This window comes from Pseudochaenichthys georgianus, chromosome 22 (genome assembly GCF_902827115.2).
Source record: "Pseudochaenichthys georgianus chromosome 22, fPseGeo1.2, whole genome shotgun sequence".
Classification (NCBI taxonomy): Eukaryota; Metazoa; Chordata; class Actinopteri; order Perciformes; family Channichthyidae; genus Pseudochaenichthys; species Pseudochaenichthys georgianus.
In genome coordinates, this window is record NC_047524.1 from 5,985,235 (window position 1) to 6,003,446 (window position 18,212).

Below are 18,212 nucleotides of genomic sequence, written 5' to 3' on the forward strand. Positions count from 1 at the left end.
AAGTAAAGAGAGAGAAGATGTCAAACCTAGGAAAGGAGGATATGTAAAAGCGCTTTGAGTCATTGAAAAAGCGCTATAATAAATGTAAGGAATTATTATTATTATTAGGAAAGAAACACAAGTAATCATCCGTTTGCCTTCATTTTCTCATTTCATCAACGGCTAAACGTGTGTACGTATATCCATCATAAAGCTTTAAGCCCCTGTCACACTGTCCCGAAATGTACACCCGATGGACACACGAATATTGAATTGTGAATTTCGCACGAAGATGGCCCCGAACCACACACGAAGGCAACATTTACATTACATTTAAGACATACAACTGCAACGAAAGTAACACAAACAATTATGTTAAAGTACTTTGATACTGTACTGATATCTTCAGACTGCCGGAGCTTGAGAAACTCTACCGGCGGTCATACGATGGCTTAAGATGCCCTCACGAATGGCCCGCTGTTGCTACGATCACAGCCGAATTTGAACATTTCGTTTATCGTGTGTCCATCGGGTGTCAATTTCGGGACAGTGTGACGCGGGCTTTACATACAGCATGTGAGGATTTAAAGAGATATCTGAGTCATAAGCTAACCTCATCATTGCTGAAACTGCTTGGACTTTGTTGAACTAAATACAGTGAACAGAATTGTGTGTCTGATAGGAACATGTATTAGGTATAATTACACTTGGAAAGCTGCGGCTCCACTTTTTTCTTTGTAATTGTCAAATAAAAGCTGTTAAAGTTACAATTCTGTCAATAATTAAGTGTTTTTATGAAATCCCAGAAGCCAATTATTGTAAAAGATGACAAAAGAACACATTTTCTCTGTCTGAAGGGCGCTTACAGGATGTGTGTGTATTGTCTGAATGTGTGGATATTTTTCTATGCAGCTGAATAATTACCATGTCCGAGTATGTTTGGACATAAAAGGTTATTAGGAGGTTGTGTTGTTGTGTGCATGCCTCTGAGCTTGCTGCAATGTTCATCTGCGTTGAACCTGCACTCACACGCATGCAGCGTTACAGCCCCCCCCCCCCCCCCCCCCCCCCCCCCCCGGTAACTGACAGGGGGAAGAGTTGAGCAGCAGACAAATCGCCTGCTGGAAACACTGCAGTCTAACCAGCAGCATCATCCACAACACGCAGACAATAACAATACTCAGACATGTTTGGATACCAGCGCTATGTGCAGATCCTCAACTCTGACACGCTGTATTACTGACAATAAATCATTACAACAATGCCATGATGACTTTGAGGAACGATCGTGAATAATGTCAACAGACAAAGAAAAGGGGTCACTGCTTTGTTTTACAACCTCTCCATCTTCAGCTCGCTCTTTCTTTATTTAAACACCTCAAAATGAAGACAATGTTGTCCCAAAGTGCTTTACAATCTGTAAAGCACTTTGGAAACCTTATCAAAGAAAAACAGAGCTCCTTCTGTTACATATGTTTCATAAAATAAATGTACTTCCACTTTCTTTACTCAGCTTCATTTGTGCTTCAAAAATGGCTTTCTTGAGCCTTCCTCGTTTTTCGGAGGTGCAACTTCTATAATTCAATCATCGACTTTAATTCTAACATGAATTTAAATGACATTTAATTGTATATTCAAAATATAATAATAAGTGTAAGGGAAACTTCTGCAGCAATGGAGAGTCAGGACTCAGAGAGACACGAGGAGAGTTGGAGCTTTGATGTCAAACACTGGTAGTGTATTACAAGTCAAACGGCCGGAGAATTCACATCACAAGTCACAGCAGCAAAAGTTTCTGACTGCACGGGTGGGTTGCCATGTCAACTCTGATCAGCCTATCACTCGATAGACCTTTTAACTAGTTTACAGAGAGTTAATCAGCATATTGAGGGAGGCGTAAACATCTGTGGAGCTAGAGGAGATATCCCCCAACTAGAAATACTCAATCACTTGTCAGTGGTGTTTAGAAGCCAGCATTATCATGGTCGTAAACCCCCCTATCAGGCCATAAAACTGACACTTAAGTGCTGGAGCACATTCCTTAAAGGAGATAACAGAATATTGGTTGGTTATTAACGTCAACAGGCAATAAGGTTAAATATCTAGGAGTAAAGACACAATTATTCCCTCACAATAAGTCTTTGGCATGAACAAAGGTCCATAGCTGAAAAGATTGGCAGCTTTTTTAACAACCAGCCATTACACACCGAGCAAAGCAAAGGCAACATGAAAACAGAATGTCGACATCGCAAACGAGAAGCAACAATCTCCTGGAAAATGAAGGAACATATTTAAAAAGTGCTTTTAATTAGGAGGTGCAATTCGTCGCACCTTGGGGTGCATCTGCTCGTAGAAATAAACAGCATGAAGGTGTCGGGAGTAATTTGATTGTGACATTCATAAATGCTTCGCACAGCACTTATGTCTCATCATGTGTGCTTTGCAGCAACTTCTTTGTCTCACATGAACTGCTTGAATGAATGAAATGTGTTAACAATGACACACACGTTTCCAACCATCACATTAAGTGACGCTGAGTTACAATCTGGAAGACCTGCGTTAGGATCGGTTTGGCACCAAGCTTTAAACACAGGTGGATTCTTTCTTTCCAGGGATCAACGCTAGTGATTTTTCTAAGGAGTCACGCCAAACACACCCAGTGAGTAAAACTAGAAAAATGACAGCTTTCATTGTACGACCTCCGCCTTAATCTACAGGCATGAAAACGGGTCAGGGGTGAAAAAGGTGAGAAGGATATTATCCCTCTAGGGGCGTCCGGGGGCATGCTCCCCCGGAAGAACATTTTGAATATTCCATATTTTAAAGCATCAATCTGATGCATTTTGAGATGCATTTTTTTGCCAACCTGGGGAGAGCTGGAGAAACTTAACTTCAGCCATGAGTCAAACATATTATGACCTCCTTACTAAGTATTATCAGGGATGCAAACTCATCAGGTATGGAAAAGGTGACAAGGACCCGAGCCCCCCGACCCCACAGAATATCGGCTTTAAAATGAGAAATATATAAAAGCATTTATTTTAATTGTGTAGCAGAGCATTGAGCATTTTGAAAATCTATTGTCATGCCTCTGTGCAAGGCTGAGTCTTTCTATCTTTATGGCATCTGGTATAAAGTATAAACTAAATTCATAAACTCAAGTACTATACTTGGGTACAATTTTGAGATACTTGTACTTTATTTAAGTATTTCAATGTTTTGCTACTTTGTTCTTCTTCTCCTCTACAGTTCATAGGTAAATGGTTTACTTTTACTCCACTACATGTATTTAATACCTTTAGTTACTTCACAGATCTGGATGAATGATGTGAAATCTAATCAAGTGTTGAATCAGACTTTAGTTCCACCTGGAATAAATCCACCAGCTACCCTGCAGTCTACAAAGTACTTCAAACTAGCTGCACCTTTACCAGCATTGAGAACACTTTCATGATCAATCATTATAAAACATATCATATATATTATTCTGAAATGGACCAATCTGCACAACGACTACTTTTACTGTTGCTACTTTCACTATATTTTGATGAGAATACTTTTCTACTTTTACTTGAGGAACATTTTGAATGCAGTACTTTTACTAACATAGTATTCCTATTCCTACACTCTGGTACTTCTACTTTTACTCAAGTACAAGATCTGAGTATTTCTGCTTTTAATCAAGTACAAGATCTGAGTACTTCTACTTTTACTCAAGTACAAGATCTGAGTACTTCTACTTTTACTCAAGTACAAGATCTGAGTATTTCTGCTTTTAATCAAGTACAAGATCTGAGTACTTCTACTTTTAATCAAGTACAAGATCTGAGTATTTCTGCTTTTAATGAAGTACAAGATCTGAGTACTTTTACTCTAGTACAATATCTGAGTGCTTCTACTTTTACTCAAGTACAAGATATATACTTATACCACCTCCGTTTATATCGCCTATGAAAAAAAAAAAATTAGAAAACGAAGGCTAAAGCTAACGTTAGCAGATAGTGACATGCTAGTTAGCCAGCTCAACGATAATATTGCGACAGAAACACTTTTCAGTGCACATCACGCTCTGCGCTCCGACAGGGAGCTCTGCTCTAAACACTTGAACGGCCCGTTCTAACAGCTGTTCACCAGCGGTCCAGTCTGTACCACAGTGACTCCGGACCGCACAGTTAATATTAACGAATGCACCCGTAGCTAATGTGGCTGCTGAAGCTAGACCATCGGAGCAGCAGAGCCGACAGGCAGGAAGACTCGAGCACACAGCTCGCGCTGCATTATAATATATAAAAAAAGAACACCATGCGTGTCATGATGGCACATAACAGCTCGCGGCCGCAGATTACTCCGGGTCCCAGACCCCCCCCATACCCCAAAAATATTTGTATTGCAGATCTACATGAATCACACAAATGACCTATTTTGGATTCAAAACGGCGAATTTCGCCGAAAGGTGAGTGATTCTCATTCCTGAATCTACCTTGTGTTACTTTCTTCTGCAACAGCTAGAGACAGAAAGACAGCAAACTAAATGACAGTTTAATGAGTTTAAAGGCCCTGACACACCAAACTGACACCAAAGAACACGTCGGACGGACCCGACTGTTGTTTCACCTCACGTCTTCGCCAAAAAGTCGCACTGGAACACACCGCAAAGACTTCAGCCGACGGCCAAGTAGCACGTACTGCGCATGCGTGAGTGGCAATAAGTGTCCTCACCAGGGAGGGTGTCGGCTGAAAAGACACAACGGTGCTGGACACACCAATCTGAGTAGGGCGAGAGGACGCTCATCGACGGCCAGAGATCTATCAACGGCCGAAATCGTCTTGGTGTGTCAGGGCCTTAAGGTCGTTCCTAGCATTATTATAATTAGCATTTAAAGGAGAGAAAGACTACCACGTTAGGTTCAACTTCTTTTATACAACGAAAAGTGGATGTGGAATGGTAATAGTGCAAGTGTGGAAAGCCAGACGCATGCAATTCCTAAATGATTGTGTACATCGAAGCGCAGACACACCTACTTAACGGCAGCCGTGTACAGATGTGCAACTTCTTTAAAAAGGAGCACTTTGGCTATATAGTTATATAACGAGAGGCTATTCAAGAATGTAAATAGTACATCGGTTGGTTAATACTAAAACATCTTGTCCAAATAACGTCGCACAAACAAAGGAGTTTTATTGTGCACAAAGACCTATTGTCTTTTATCTTAATTGTTATTCATGTCAAGATCATTCTGGAAAGAAAAAGCAGCGAGAAGAAGCACTAGAATGAGACAAGACATATCTTCAATTAAGTCAACATTTCAAATCTAAGTGCAATCATATTAATTACAGTTTGAAAGACTTGTATCCCGCTATGGAAGCACTTTGGAGACGCTTCTGTAAAAACTCACGAGAGAGGTGGGAGTATCCTAATTCAATACTGAAAGGGAGCAAAAGGCACTTTTGATTTCCAGTTGACTCCAGTCAAAGCTTGCATTGTCCCTCAAGGAGATTCATTCCCATCACTTCCAGCTTTGTGAGATAAATGAGTGATGACTCCATAACGAGAATCATTCATTTCCAAAATGATGATCATTAATACACGGATTGATAATAAATGGGAATACAAACTACTGATAACTATTCCAATAGAACATTAGCTGGTGCAATATCGCACTTGGGTAATTTCACTTCCCAATCTCTTGGTACCATCATTTTTCCAATTGTAAACACACTGGATGAGGAAAACATTTTGCCCGAGGCACAAACAGACGTGCGGACCGGAGAAAACCAAGCCTGGCTCCATCGCTTCTGGCAAGGCCAAAATAATTGTTTCATCTATTCTCTGCTCATCATAACCTGAAAACATCTATACTCTATAAGTACAACACAAAAAAAGGAGAGGAAGACTGACAGCTTTTAATTTCACAGCTCAGGGCTGTCTTTAGACATTCTGCCAAGTCCAATTTCCACTGCGGCAGCTGCAGGGCGCTCTTAGGTTCGCGCTTGTTTACGTGGGTCTCTTATTTTCCAACACCAGCCTCTCATATTCAAACCGGAGAGGGAATATGCACTTCAGATACATTTTCAATAGGAAGAGACTTGCCGTCAGACTGAAATAGAAATTGACAGCCGGATCATTTTGATTTAAATAATCAGTTCTGTTGAGTGTTCATCAGCGGCTATAGTATCCAGTGTCCCACCTCGATTTCAACTTCACAAGCAACGTGCTTCACTTTACCTTTTTGGAGAAAAACAAAAACAGTACACACCATTTATCTCCGTCAACACACACCTTAACTGTATGTTGTCCTGAGTGGACAATAAGGGGGGGGGGGAACAAAAACAACACGCATTGGAAATTAAATTGTGCATTATTGTAAGCTCTTTATGCATTCTGCGTTTTTGGGTTGTTGTTTTTATGAAGATTTCCCCAGGAAAGGTAGAGTCTCTGTGGTGTTCTTCAGAAGCTGTGTGTTAATAACATTGCCCAGCAGATGCCTTTGTCTTTATAGCGTTGAAGTCTTCTCCCTTCACTCCCCCCAGCCCAACCTCCCCCTCAGCACCTCGGAGAGTTATCTGGACCGGCCAGGCAGAGCGGCAAAGGTTTTGTTAAATTACCTCCAGTAATTAGCCCAGCACGTAGGATAGCTGCTGAGCCCACACAGACACACACAGGTGATGTGGGCTACGCTTTCATCCGTTGCATTCATCTCCACTCTCACAGCAGCTGGGGATGACTCTTACCCTCCCCCCCCCAGCGACAGAACGAGTCACACCCCCCCGTCGCTGTGACTCACGAGGTACAGCCAACTTCCACTAGGCCCACTTTGATGAGTTTTTATCCAGTTGGCTTCTGTTTAGCTAAGGACATGTTTTGCCAGCCTGTGATAATAACGCCATATTGCAAAGTATTTAAACAAAACACTGCAGAGAAATTAAGATAAACAAGATAAGTTTAGGTGAATTAAAATGTTGGTTATCAATCTGAAACACAACCGGGAAACTCAACACAAAGTGGAGCTACAGTATCAGTGCAAGTTAAAATGTTATTTAGTGCCATTCGCTGCTCGGACCAGAAACTAGGAGTTGAACTCAGGCATTTATTTGTGAAAGAAGAATATTTTCGTGAAATATTCGATTTTTTTTAAACCTTTTGCCTCAATGGGTGTCATATTTGGCACTGCCCCGTCTTTCTCTTACCTAACTCCAGGTTAAACTTTAAGTAAAAACTTCATACCTTCTGACCTGACGCTTGAGAACATTTCTGCGTTCCTTAGGGCGGGTTCACACCTAAAGGCTCGATTCCTGAATCTTCCCAACGCTACGTGACTGCAGACCGCTCGCCTCACGTTAGCTGGCTAATTATTGTCTCATTTGTGGTTTAATGAACAGTAAATTCATCGGATCCAGAAGTAGCAAATGCACAAATGGGCAACTAGTTCACTTAGTGTTTACACCAGAGATGAACCCCACACGACGAGGGGCCCTTCAACACCCTACCAGTGTTCACACGCCCTAAAACAGTTCAGCACTATCCTCCCTCCAGGTAACCAGTAGACAATACCACAATATACTGTATAGTGTTTGGCCTGTTCTCTTTTCCACATCAGATGGAATTTATCCGTCTGCTTTCTTCATGCCTCCTCACCTGTTTGAATCTGAATGTATGAAAGTCTTTAAACGCATTTATCTATTCGAAACAATCATAAATCCGTGTCTCTTTGGTGTTTTTATCCTTACCTTTTCTAACACCGGCCATCATAGAATTTAAGATTATCAGCTGAATGCTGATGATTTAATACAATATAGGAGTGGAGGTAGATAGCTGCAGATAACGGTGCACACAATCATGTTAGATAAACCAGAACTGTGTCTTTGCTGCGCCCATTTTCTTTTCATTTTTTTTGCATTAAATGTCCCGATGTCCTCCCGTCCCGCGGTATCTATAAATAAAAGCAGAGCAGAAGGCGTCAGCAAGGTAATCATCTGCCCGTGATGCCGCGCCGCAAGCTCCATTTGGCAGAAGCCGAGTGAATATATCTCATCGGCGGAGCAAGTTTGGACTTCCCACCGAGGCTATAAACAACTTTAATGATCCTCAGCTCACTGTGCGACGCCCCGGCCCCCCGTATACTCCAATCGCAGGGTCTTAATACACTACTGTAGCATCCTGATAAAACAGCATGGAAACAAGGAGGAACCTATTCCGAGTCGCACAATCTGAGCCGGGAGGAGATAGGATAGTGCGCTCACAGCTGGTAAAGGTGAGGAGGAAGATCTAAATTGAATCTCTGCTTTTGGGATGCTCCTACTCTGATGGAGAGGAGGAGAGCAGGCCGGGAAGACTGGAAGAAAAGAGTCAAGGTGGGGGGGGGGAGCAAGGCACACACACACACACACACACACACACACACACACACACACACACACACACACACACACACACACACACACACACACACACACACACACACACACACACACACACACACACACACACACACACACACACACACACACACACACACACACACACACACACACACACACACACAATAAGGCCAACAGAAAGCTCCAGATAGGATCGGTGAAGGAAATGAAAGAACACGATCCTAAAGTAAGGGTAACAGACAGGTGGCCAGAGAGAGAGCAGAAATACAAAGAGGGGAAGCCGTTAACATAATAGGAAGGTTTAACAAAGCAGGTAAAAAAAAAAGGACAAGATTTTTACATTTAAGAAAAGAAAAGACATAGAAATGGAAACAGATTTTGTTTAGAGAAGGAGAAAAATATATGAAAAAGGAAAATGGGTTAACAAACGAAAAGGAAGACAAATCAGGAACACACTGAGAACATGATGCTAAAGAAAGTAAAGTGCGGAGAATGGCAGATGGAAAAGGCGAGAAGGATAAAAGAAGAAGAAAAAGGATGATAATACAAAGAAAAGCAATATGTGACAAATATGAGAAGGTAAAACTGGAGAGGAGAAAAAGAAAGGGAGAGAGAAAGGAGAGGGCATGTTAGGAAAAAGGAAGGGCGTGAGATGAATTGCAAAGAACATGGGAGGAAAAGAACAGAGCTTAGAACAAGACAAGGAAAGAAGAATTGAAAAGAGAAAAAATAAAAAGGACCAAATAGCAGGAAAGAGAAAGAGTCAAGGACATGAACAAAAAGGACAACTCAAAAACAGAAGAAGTAAGAATTGAGAATTGAGAATTGAGAAGGAGGAGGAAGCGGGTAGTTTGGGCTGGATTTGATTAGCTCTGATCTTCCCTTGGGGCCTCTGGGAGTGTGCTGCAGCTGAGCCCCTGAGATGCATGGCCCCTGTCAGAGCCAGGCCTCCCTGCTGAAACAGCCCTATAATTCTGCCCTACATCTGCATTCAGAGGTCATTCATCACAAAGTGCTCAGTCACAGGTACACCGGCCTGCAGCTACGCACCCGCCGAATACTCTGCAGATCCTATAACTCTGCACTCTTGCTGCTCAATGTCTGCATTTGAAATCTGCCTCAGCCTGCTTTAATTCTGCGAGTGCATCAAACTCTTCTCTACAGATTAGATTAGATTAGAATCTTTAATGACCACACAGCCAGGCTGGTGGGATTCGTGTTCAGTGCAGAGTATTACAGCTTGTTCCATACAATTCAACATACAATAACAAGTACAACACACAGCACGGGGCAAAGACATATCATTCATAAAGTTCAAGGTGTGGACAAAGACTTCTCAACTACTTTCTCCAACTCAGCTTAATCTTGATGTTGTTAATCTACTACTTCAACAGGCTGGAGGTCTTCTTTTAATCTGGTATTCTGTTCAGTCTGTTTTAATTTACTTCAACACCACTGAGCTTGAACTCTTTTAAAATCCACTTGATGATTTTGAGACTAAATCTGCTTAAGCTCTTAGACCCCACGGACCCTTTGGCGGGTCCGAAACCACAACATCTGCAAGCAACAGTGTCTGAGGGCTTCTTAAGATTTAATAAACTATGAATGTTTCATATCCATGTAACGGGAAGAAAGTCAGCGAACTGATGATTCCTGCCCTTGGCTAAATCGAAAGAGTTAGATCAGCATATTCTCACAGCTAAATCATTTGTCATGTTATGAACTCTGCCAGATTCACACATCAAAGTCTGCTTACAGGTCTTAAGGAGTACAACTGCGTAGGTACAAGTGTGTAGGGTCCAAGGAGAGGGCTACATGAAGTCTGATAAGTTGCACTGAGTTATGTCACCTGAGTCAGTGTCATGTGGGGTTTCATAGGAACAAGTTATCTAAAGCGTGGCGTGTCTCAATGTAACTAATGGGGATGTTAATGTATGGACAATGACTTATTATTCCTCAGCAAAGAAGCACAAGACCATCTAGCAGTGCAAACCAAACAACAGTATGACACAAGAGCAACCAAATGTAATCCATTGATTCAACACATTATTTGGCCCAATTAAATATTAAAACAAATGGTAAATGGACTTCATTTATATAATAATAATAATAATAATACATGAGACTTGTATAGCGCTTTTCAGGAAACTCAAAGACGCTTATAGTGCATTTAGTGCTTAATCCAGTCTTTACAACTCCTCAAAGCGCTTTCTATATCTACACAAATCATTCACACATTCAGTCCCATTGTTCCAGAGGCAGACCCCCTGCAAGGTGTCCCCTGCTCACACACACTCACCTCTTCAGCCATTCAGAGCAACTGGGGACTAAGATCGAAGCTAAACCCTTCAGATTGGAAGAAGACCGCACAACCTCACAGTAGGGCTGCACGATTTTGGGAACAAATCTAATTGCGATTTTTCTGACAAATATTGCGATTGCGATATCTGTTTTTAAGCGACCCAACGGAAGTGTATTGTAAAATGCGGCCATATCTCCGGCTAGGAAGGTCGTATCAACGTGCTCCCGTCTCTAGCGCCCCCGCAGCCCGAGCTACGAGTGAAAGAACTAAACTTACATGAAACTTCCGTTGGGTTGCTTTAAAGTCGCGCATCAGTTTAAGATTCACCCTGTAATAGAAACATGTGATGGAGCATTACTAACCTCACTCAGATGGTTTCACCAAACCATCTAGGAAAGCTCCATTGGAAGCCATTTGGAAAAGTATTTCAAAGATACTTGGCAGGTGATTGGATCAATCTATCCATCACCTTCTATCATGGGCCACTTCTGATTGGTTAACAATGGCTGGTACATGTGGAACACAGCACTTGTGATTGGTGTGGATGAGTGACACACAAGAAGAAGAAAAAAAAAAATGGCAGGCTTTGCGATTTGTTAATCGCGTCATTTAAAATCGCGATTTCGATTTAAAATCGATTAATCGTTCAGCCCTACCTCACTGCCACAGAGACATTTGTTGTAGTCAAGCTAACACATCGGAAAGTGAGGGGTTGTGCCAGGTCTGACGGGTTAAATAAAATTCCCACTAAATCTTCACTACATTAAGAACGAAACAATGCACGCCCAACAGCAGGACCAAGATATATTCTATATTTAGAGATTTAATGAAGACCGTCTTTCACTCTCTGTGTTGCACTCCCACCTTGAAATGGCTTTGCTCCAACACATCCATATTGACAGAAGTTGCTACCTTCAATTTCTCTATCAGAGTTTGAAACACACAGATGGTCCTCTGCACCGACACAAGGCTGCTTCCTAAGATGTATCGTGACTTTAATAGGCTCCCTTCATTTTTCCTGCCAGCAACCATTTCCTGTGAGTAGGTGTTGAATAAGTACTTATTTTTCCAAATGAAAAGTACACTGTAGGCTGGATCTACAATATGCAAGTCTTATCTGCATGTGTTTAGCTCCAGGGTTAACTGAATTCATTCTCATTAGAATTCACAGTCTACCCGCAATAACTGGCTGTAACGCAGTGTGTTCCTCGTCATCAGAAAGCTTCTGTCACCAGCTAACGTGCACTGCATTGACCCTCATCATGTGTGTTACGCCTGCACTGCATTTCAAACTCTTCCCCACAGCCAAGCTCAATTTAGCCTTCTTGGCTTTTTGAAATCTAATGAACACCTTGAAGAAGACTCGAGATGATTAAGAGAAAACCAGGAGTGGACAGTGACTAAGTACATTTGAGCGACCTTGAGGTTATAGAACAGAATAGAATTGTTTAATGTCATTATACATGTACAATGAGATAATAATATATGCCTAAAATACCATGTTATTTATTTGTATTTTTATTAAGTATCAACTGATATTTTTTAGTAACTATTTATATTTAAACATTGTAGCTTTATATATTTTAACATTCTGGTAAAGTGCATATGATGACCCTGATTATTATTGCTACTATCTCTGCTTTATCACTGTTTTTATGGATGTGTTCTTATTTATGTTATGTATTGCATTGAGAGATGCCAACTGAATTTCGTTGCACTGATGTGTGATGACAATAAAGATATATTATATTCTCCCTTTCAAGGGTGCCATCAAAACAAAAACAAAACATCACAACATAAGACAACAAAATACACGCAGCATACTGTACATACTTAGGAATAAGGAATAAAGTGCAGTAATTATGTCCAGGAGTATACAAATTAAATCTGTAATGTAATAAATAATAATAGTAGGTATTTATAATAGTAATGAATATGATATATGTGTATATATGTACAGAGTCACATTGATTCACATGATTTCAGGTGTTAAGAGCAATGATGGCTCTTGGGAAAGTTTGTTTTGGATGTGATACACCTGCAGCGCCGGCCGGAGGGCAGCAGGTTGAACAGGTGAACGCCGGGGTGTGAGCTGTCCTTGATAATGTCGTTGGCTCTACTATGAAAGGCGCTATATCAATTCAAGATATTATTATTACATTTATTTAGTTCTGTATTTCAGTACAATTTGGAGGTACTTAGTATTCTCAAATCCTCTCAACGTATATTTCTACTCCACCGCATTTCAGAGGAAAGTATTTAACTTTTTTCTTCCACTACATTTATCTCAGTGTGTTAGTCGTGTTAGAGAATCAGGTTAACCCTCAGAGGTCGCATCCCGTTGTTCATACGTTTGGTTTTCCTGCTCTTTTTTGTAAAAATGCCTGGATAACTTCAACCGTGAAAGACATCAAGTATACTTTGTCTTTACGGAACAGACCAAGGTATCAGCAGTTGTAGGCTATAAGGGTGTCACTTTAATAATACAAAAGATAATCAACTAAATTAAGTTATAATGTATTGCTATAGCCCAAGGTAAACATTTATTGATTTCTGCTGAAATTGACAAGCTACCTGGCAGAATATAGAATAAAATACATCAACCATTATAATCTCTGAAACCCATTTCTGAAATGGGTTGTTGAGTTATTTTACTTTGGGTACTTTAAGTACATTTTGATTCAAATATCTTTCTACTTTTAGTCAAACTTTGAATGCAGGTCCTTTACTTATAGCACTACTTCTACTGAAGTTAACGATAACAATTCTTCATCCAACCAGGTGTAAAACAATTAGTGTAAGGAATAATGCTGAGTGATTTGGAAAAGAATATCTTGACTGATATTGCACTAATATGATCCTGGTTGGACTTTTGCAAAAATATTTATACAGAACAAAGATGGTTTTGAGTTTTGTAGTATATCATTTGTGGGCTGTAACATCTCTGCAGTACAATACTAACCCATTTTGTCTTTGGGTTGAATGTTGTTCTCGTTCATATTGCAATTTTGTAAAAAATCTGAGGAATATCTATCACCATAAGGAACTGTATCACACACTGCTGTCAGCCGACACAAGACTGAGCTCCAGCTGAAGGGAGGACGAGCAATCAGTCCTCAAGGGTTTTCACGGTGATCACTCAAAAATGAAAAAATAAAAAGGTTGTGCTCACCTTGACGTTTCCTCCTATCAGGTCAGGTGGCTCCTCGTCTGTCTCCAAGGCAACGTTGATGGTGGCGAAAGGCCGGCTAGCCATCTGTTGCATCTCCCTCAGCAATTGCTAGGGAGGAGAAGAAGAGGAGGGTGAAGGTCAGTGACAGCTGAACACAGACCGTCTATCCTCCAGTCAAGGCAAGGAGGGGAAAAGTATTCAGATCGTCCACTCGAGGAAAGTAAACAATATACAGTAAAGAAAAAACGTATATAGTGTTGTAAGTGCAGGTCATCACGTACATATGTGACCTACAATTGTCATCGTCATAACTACACTGCAGCTATGTACGTATGACTAATAAAAAAGCCTTGAGAGCCTTGGGATGCATTGTTAATATAGATATTGGTAGAAGTACAAATTGTCAAGAATGGTGCTTTTAATGCTTTATAAATCAGTAGCGATTGTTAGTAATCTATAACAACTAATAGAACTACAACAATAGATCGAATGACAACAAATAAATCAACAACAGTTTGATAAACAACACATCTTTAAAGTACAATTCATGCAAAACATGGTCAGAGTGTTTTTTCGACCTCTCAAGTGTGGCCATGTCCTACTTTTCTCTGTGTTAGTTAGAACAGGCTGCAAGTCAAACGTGTTGGGAAAACACACAACTAATTGATCATTTGAAATACCTGCCCTTTCAAGGAAGTCAAATGGCTACCAAGTGATGTGATGCGTTCATTGTGTGGAGAGTTCTTCTATAATAAAAAAAAAAGAGCTTGGCCTGTTGGCCTGTCTCATTAAAGTGAGTCGTTGGCAGAGAAAAGGGGCAAGTAAAGGGCAGCGCTGCGATTCAACATGAAAGCACACAGTGAGATCCCACACGCCATTACTGTGGGGCGTGTGTTCGGGGGGGGGGGGGTCAGAGCGTACGCACGGAGGGGTCAGAGCGTACGTACGCACGGAGGGGTCAGAGCGTACGTACGCACGCGGGCGACGACCTCTCGACAGTCTCCTCCACAGCTTGTAATTAATCTGCTGAGCGTTTTCACCCCCCTGTGACGCTGTCAATTGTATTGACATGTTAGCCCTTCCTCTGGAAATGTAATTCCTTATAATTATATCCTTACCAAGTGTTATAAAAATAGCTGGAGGCAAAGTCTCTTTCTGTCCACGGTAGAGCCTGACAATTTAATGTCCCGGATTCTCTTTGTGAAGCAAGCCAGCTCATTAAATTCCTGTGTGTGTGTGTGTGTGTTGTATCCACATCTCCATACACTGGTGTAACAGCTGGGAGAGGAGAGGCTGAACCTTTATTTTCCTGGAGTCACTACTTTTAAAAAGGAATTGTTTAACATTTTAAGGAATATTCTGAATAAAAAAAATGAGGTCGATGTCACTTTCATCTCTATTCTGATTCTGATATAATAAAAGCATTCTATCAGCACTGCTAAAACTCAGTACACCTCATTCACACAAATCTGAGCATTAATAACGTTTTATAAACAAAATATTCAATCAATAAATGTTTATTTATAGCCCAATATCACAAATGTTACATTTGTCTCAGTGGTCTTCACAGTGTGTTCAGAATATCAGTATGACAATACGACACCCTCTGTCCTTAGACCCTCTGTCCTTAGACCCTCTGTCCTTAGACCCTCTGTCCTTAGACCCTCACATCGTACAAGGAGAAACTTCCGGAGAAAACCCACAGCTTAAAGGGGACATGGGAGAAACCTCAGGGAGAGCAACAGAGGAGGGATCCCTCTCCCAGGACGGACAGACGTGCAATAGATGCCGTGTGTAAATTGAAAAGATATATAAAAAAATATTCCATTGCCAGTAGAGAAGTATTTTTTTGTGATTTTGTGTCTCTTGTCTGTCAGGAAATAGGGTTATTAAACACTAGTTTGTTATTAAACAGAGTTACTATTCATTATTTCTTTCAAACTCTCAAGCCAGACTTGGTGATTGTTTAAAAGTGGGATGACTTACAAGGACTTTTATGAAAGAGTTTTATTCAGTTTCTGTGGAGTAAGATTCATCAATCAATCGATGAAGTCTGGTGGTTTTAAAGAGGCACACATTTCCATAAGGTTAAGCATCTTTTCCTTTAGCATGTTAAAGTTAAATAATTTAAATAAGTCATTTATTTAGGGATGACAGCTTATAGCTCTTCTTTGAGAGTTTACAAGAGAAAGAGAGCAATTTTCCAAACATAACCTTTCCTAGTAATTGGGATGGCAATCATTATTCCTGACATTTTTATATTCCAAAGGATACATCAATTAATCACATCGCAGATTAATCTGTAAATTATTCTTATATGCAGCGCTAAACCACTCATGTCTTGCAAATTATTAAGGTTAACATTACACTTAATTATCACACACACACACACACACACACACACACACACACACACACACACACACACACACACACACACACACACACACACACACACACACACACACACACACACACACACACACACACACACACACACACACACACACACACACAACTAATGCAGCTTTGAAAGTAGTGTCTAACCTACCTAGATACACTCTAAGTCACATGGCATTTATTCATAAGTTAATTATCAATTTTGCAAGTTTATAAAACATTAAAGTGCTTAATTAAGCTAGAGATTAAGCATAATTACATATTTTTGTGTGGAGCAGATCCAGTAGAGGGGATTCTTTTGTACATTGGAATTGCAAAACAAACCTATTATCACCTTATTACCTTTAATTGATACGTGTCGGGTACTTACAATTACATCTTCTTATCATCCTGCTCTTTACAACTGTTGAATATCCCTACAGGGATTTATAAAAGTGTATATTATCTTACGAAAATATAGAAGGCAAATCAGTCACAACAAACTACAACCAGACACTATAACTAGAAGCGATGTGATGAATAACGGTGGAACAATAGCACTCCAATGCCAGAGTTGCTTCATTAGCAGACACACTCAGGCCTAAGCATCAGACATGCCCCGGTGTAACGTCTTGTTTACTCGCTGCAGGAACTAATGAAAACACACATGAGGAACTCTTTGTCATGATTAGACAACCCACTGTGGGAAGTGTCTGGGAGCCAAAATATGGAGCTGTGAGATGACTGCTGGGCGCGTAGAAACACAGAACCCACAGGACTCTGCCGTCTCAAACTGGAGTCAGTTTGTCTCCGACAGAAAATACAATCTATTAATCATAGCTCTTAATAAGTACTTATACAATATGGGACTTTCTTTCCAACCAACTAAAGCCAGAACTCTTTAAAGCCAGGTGTCACTCTGAGGTAAAGTAATGCATTTCAAGTGAACATGGACTGCATGTTTAATGGAATTCAGTGTTTTGGCTTCAAGCCTGTTTTGGTTTCCCACAATTAAAAGAACAAGATGGTCTGCGATATTGATGTAGAGCTGACACATATATAAATATAAGATTGAATATCATCTTATATTTTGGATATTGTTGTCTTTTTTGGGTTTTAAAAGCTGAATTTCAGGAGAATGGTTGTGAGGCCAGAGCGTCAGAACTAAAATGAATGAATTCAGTAAAGCAGAAATCGGTTGATTCAGTTTTTGATAAAAAAGTCTTGGTGCCAATGTATTTATATTTTTCTAATAGAAGATGAACTATTAAAACGTCTAACTTTTATGCACATAAAGTATTCCTGCACTAGGAATGCAGCACAATATGGATGTGAAAAGGAAGTGATTTGATAATGACTCTACAGGCCGAGCAGCATGTGGTTCTGGGAGGCTAACGGCATGCAGGAGAAGCATAGATCAGATACATCCTTTCTCAACTTGAACAGCACAACGCAACAGAATTGATTTAGTGGATACAAAGCAGATGGAGCAGCGTCTGAATGATGCAGTAAACACAATTTATAGATTCATTCCACCTCCTTGCCTCTTTGCAAACAGCTAGCCTTCGTTTGAACAGGGACACTATATAGGCTGAACTGGATCCCATATTCACAATACAATATCATCTGAAGAAATGTAAACTGTCCAAAATAGATATCTATATATATATATATATATATATTAATGCTGTCAAAATTATCGCGTTAACGGCGGTAATACATTTTTTGAATTAATTGCGTTAAAATATTGATATATATAGATATATAGCTTGTGCAATAAAAAGGTGCTCCAATATGGTTTCTTCCTCAAGTCAGCTTCTTTACATACCATTTAGGATTTAACTTTAAACACAGAAAAGTACACTTCTTATAAGTAAATGGAACGTTTGAATGTATTTCATTGGTTTAATTACTGGGTAGATACCATGTATACCATGTTACAAATTGCATTTTTCAGAATTTTAACCATTTTCTCAACTTTGGGTGAGCACAAAAAGCATT

General features: G+C 40.2%; 1 protein-coding gene across 2 annotated transcripts in view; it reads right to left on the bottom strand.

Moving 5' to 3' along the window:
- Nucleotides 1–18,212, bottom strand: part of atrn (attractin) — a 153,948-nt gene that overhangs the window by 14,179 nt on the left and 121,557 nt on the right. For both annotated transcript variants that reach the window (XM_034111168.2, XM_034111169.2), the window contains exon 27: nucleotides 13,833–13,940. In XM_034111168.2, the coding sequence (XP_033967059.1) occupies nucleotides 13,833–13,940 (108 nt within the window). The remainder of the gene's footprint in view (nucleotides 1–13,832; nucleotides 13,941–18,212) is intronic.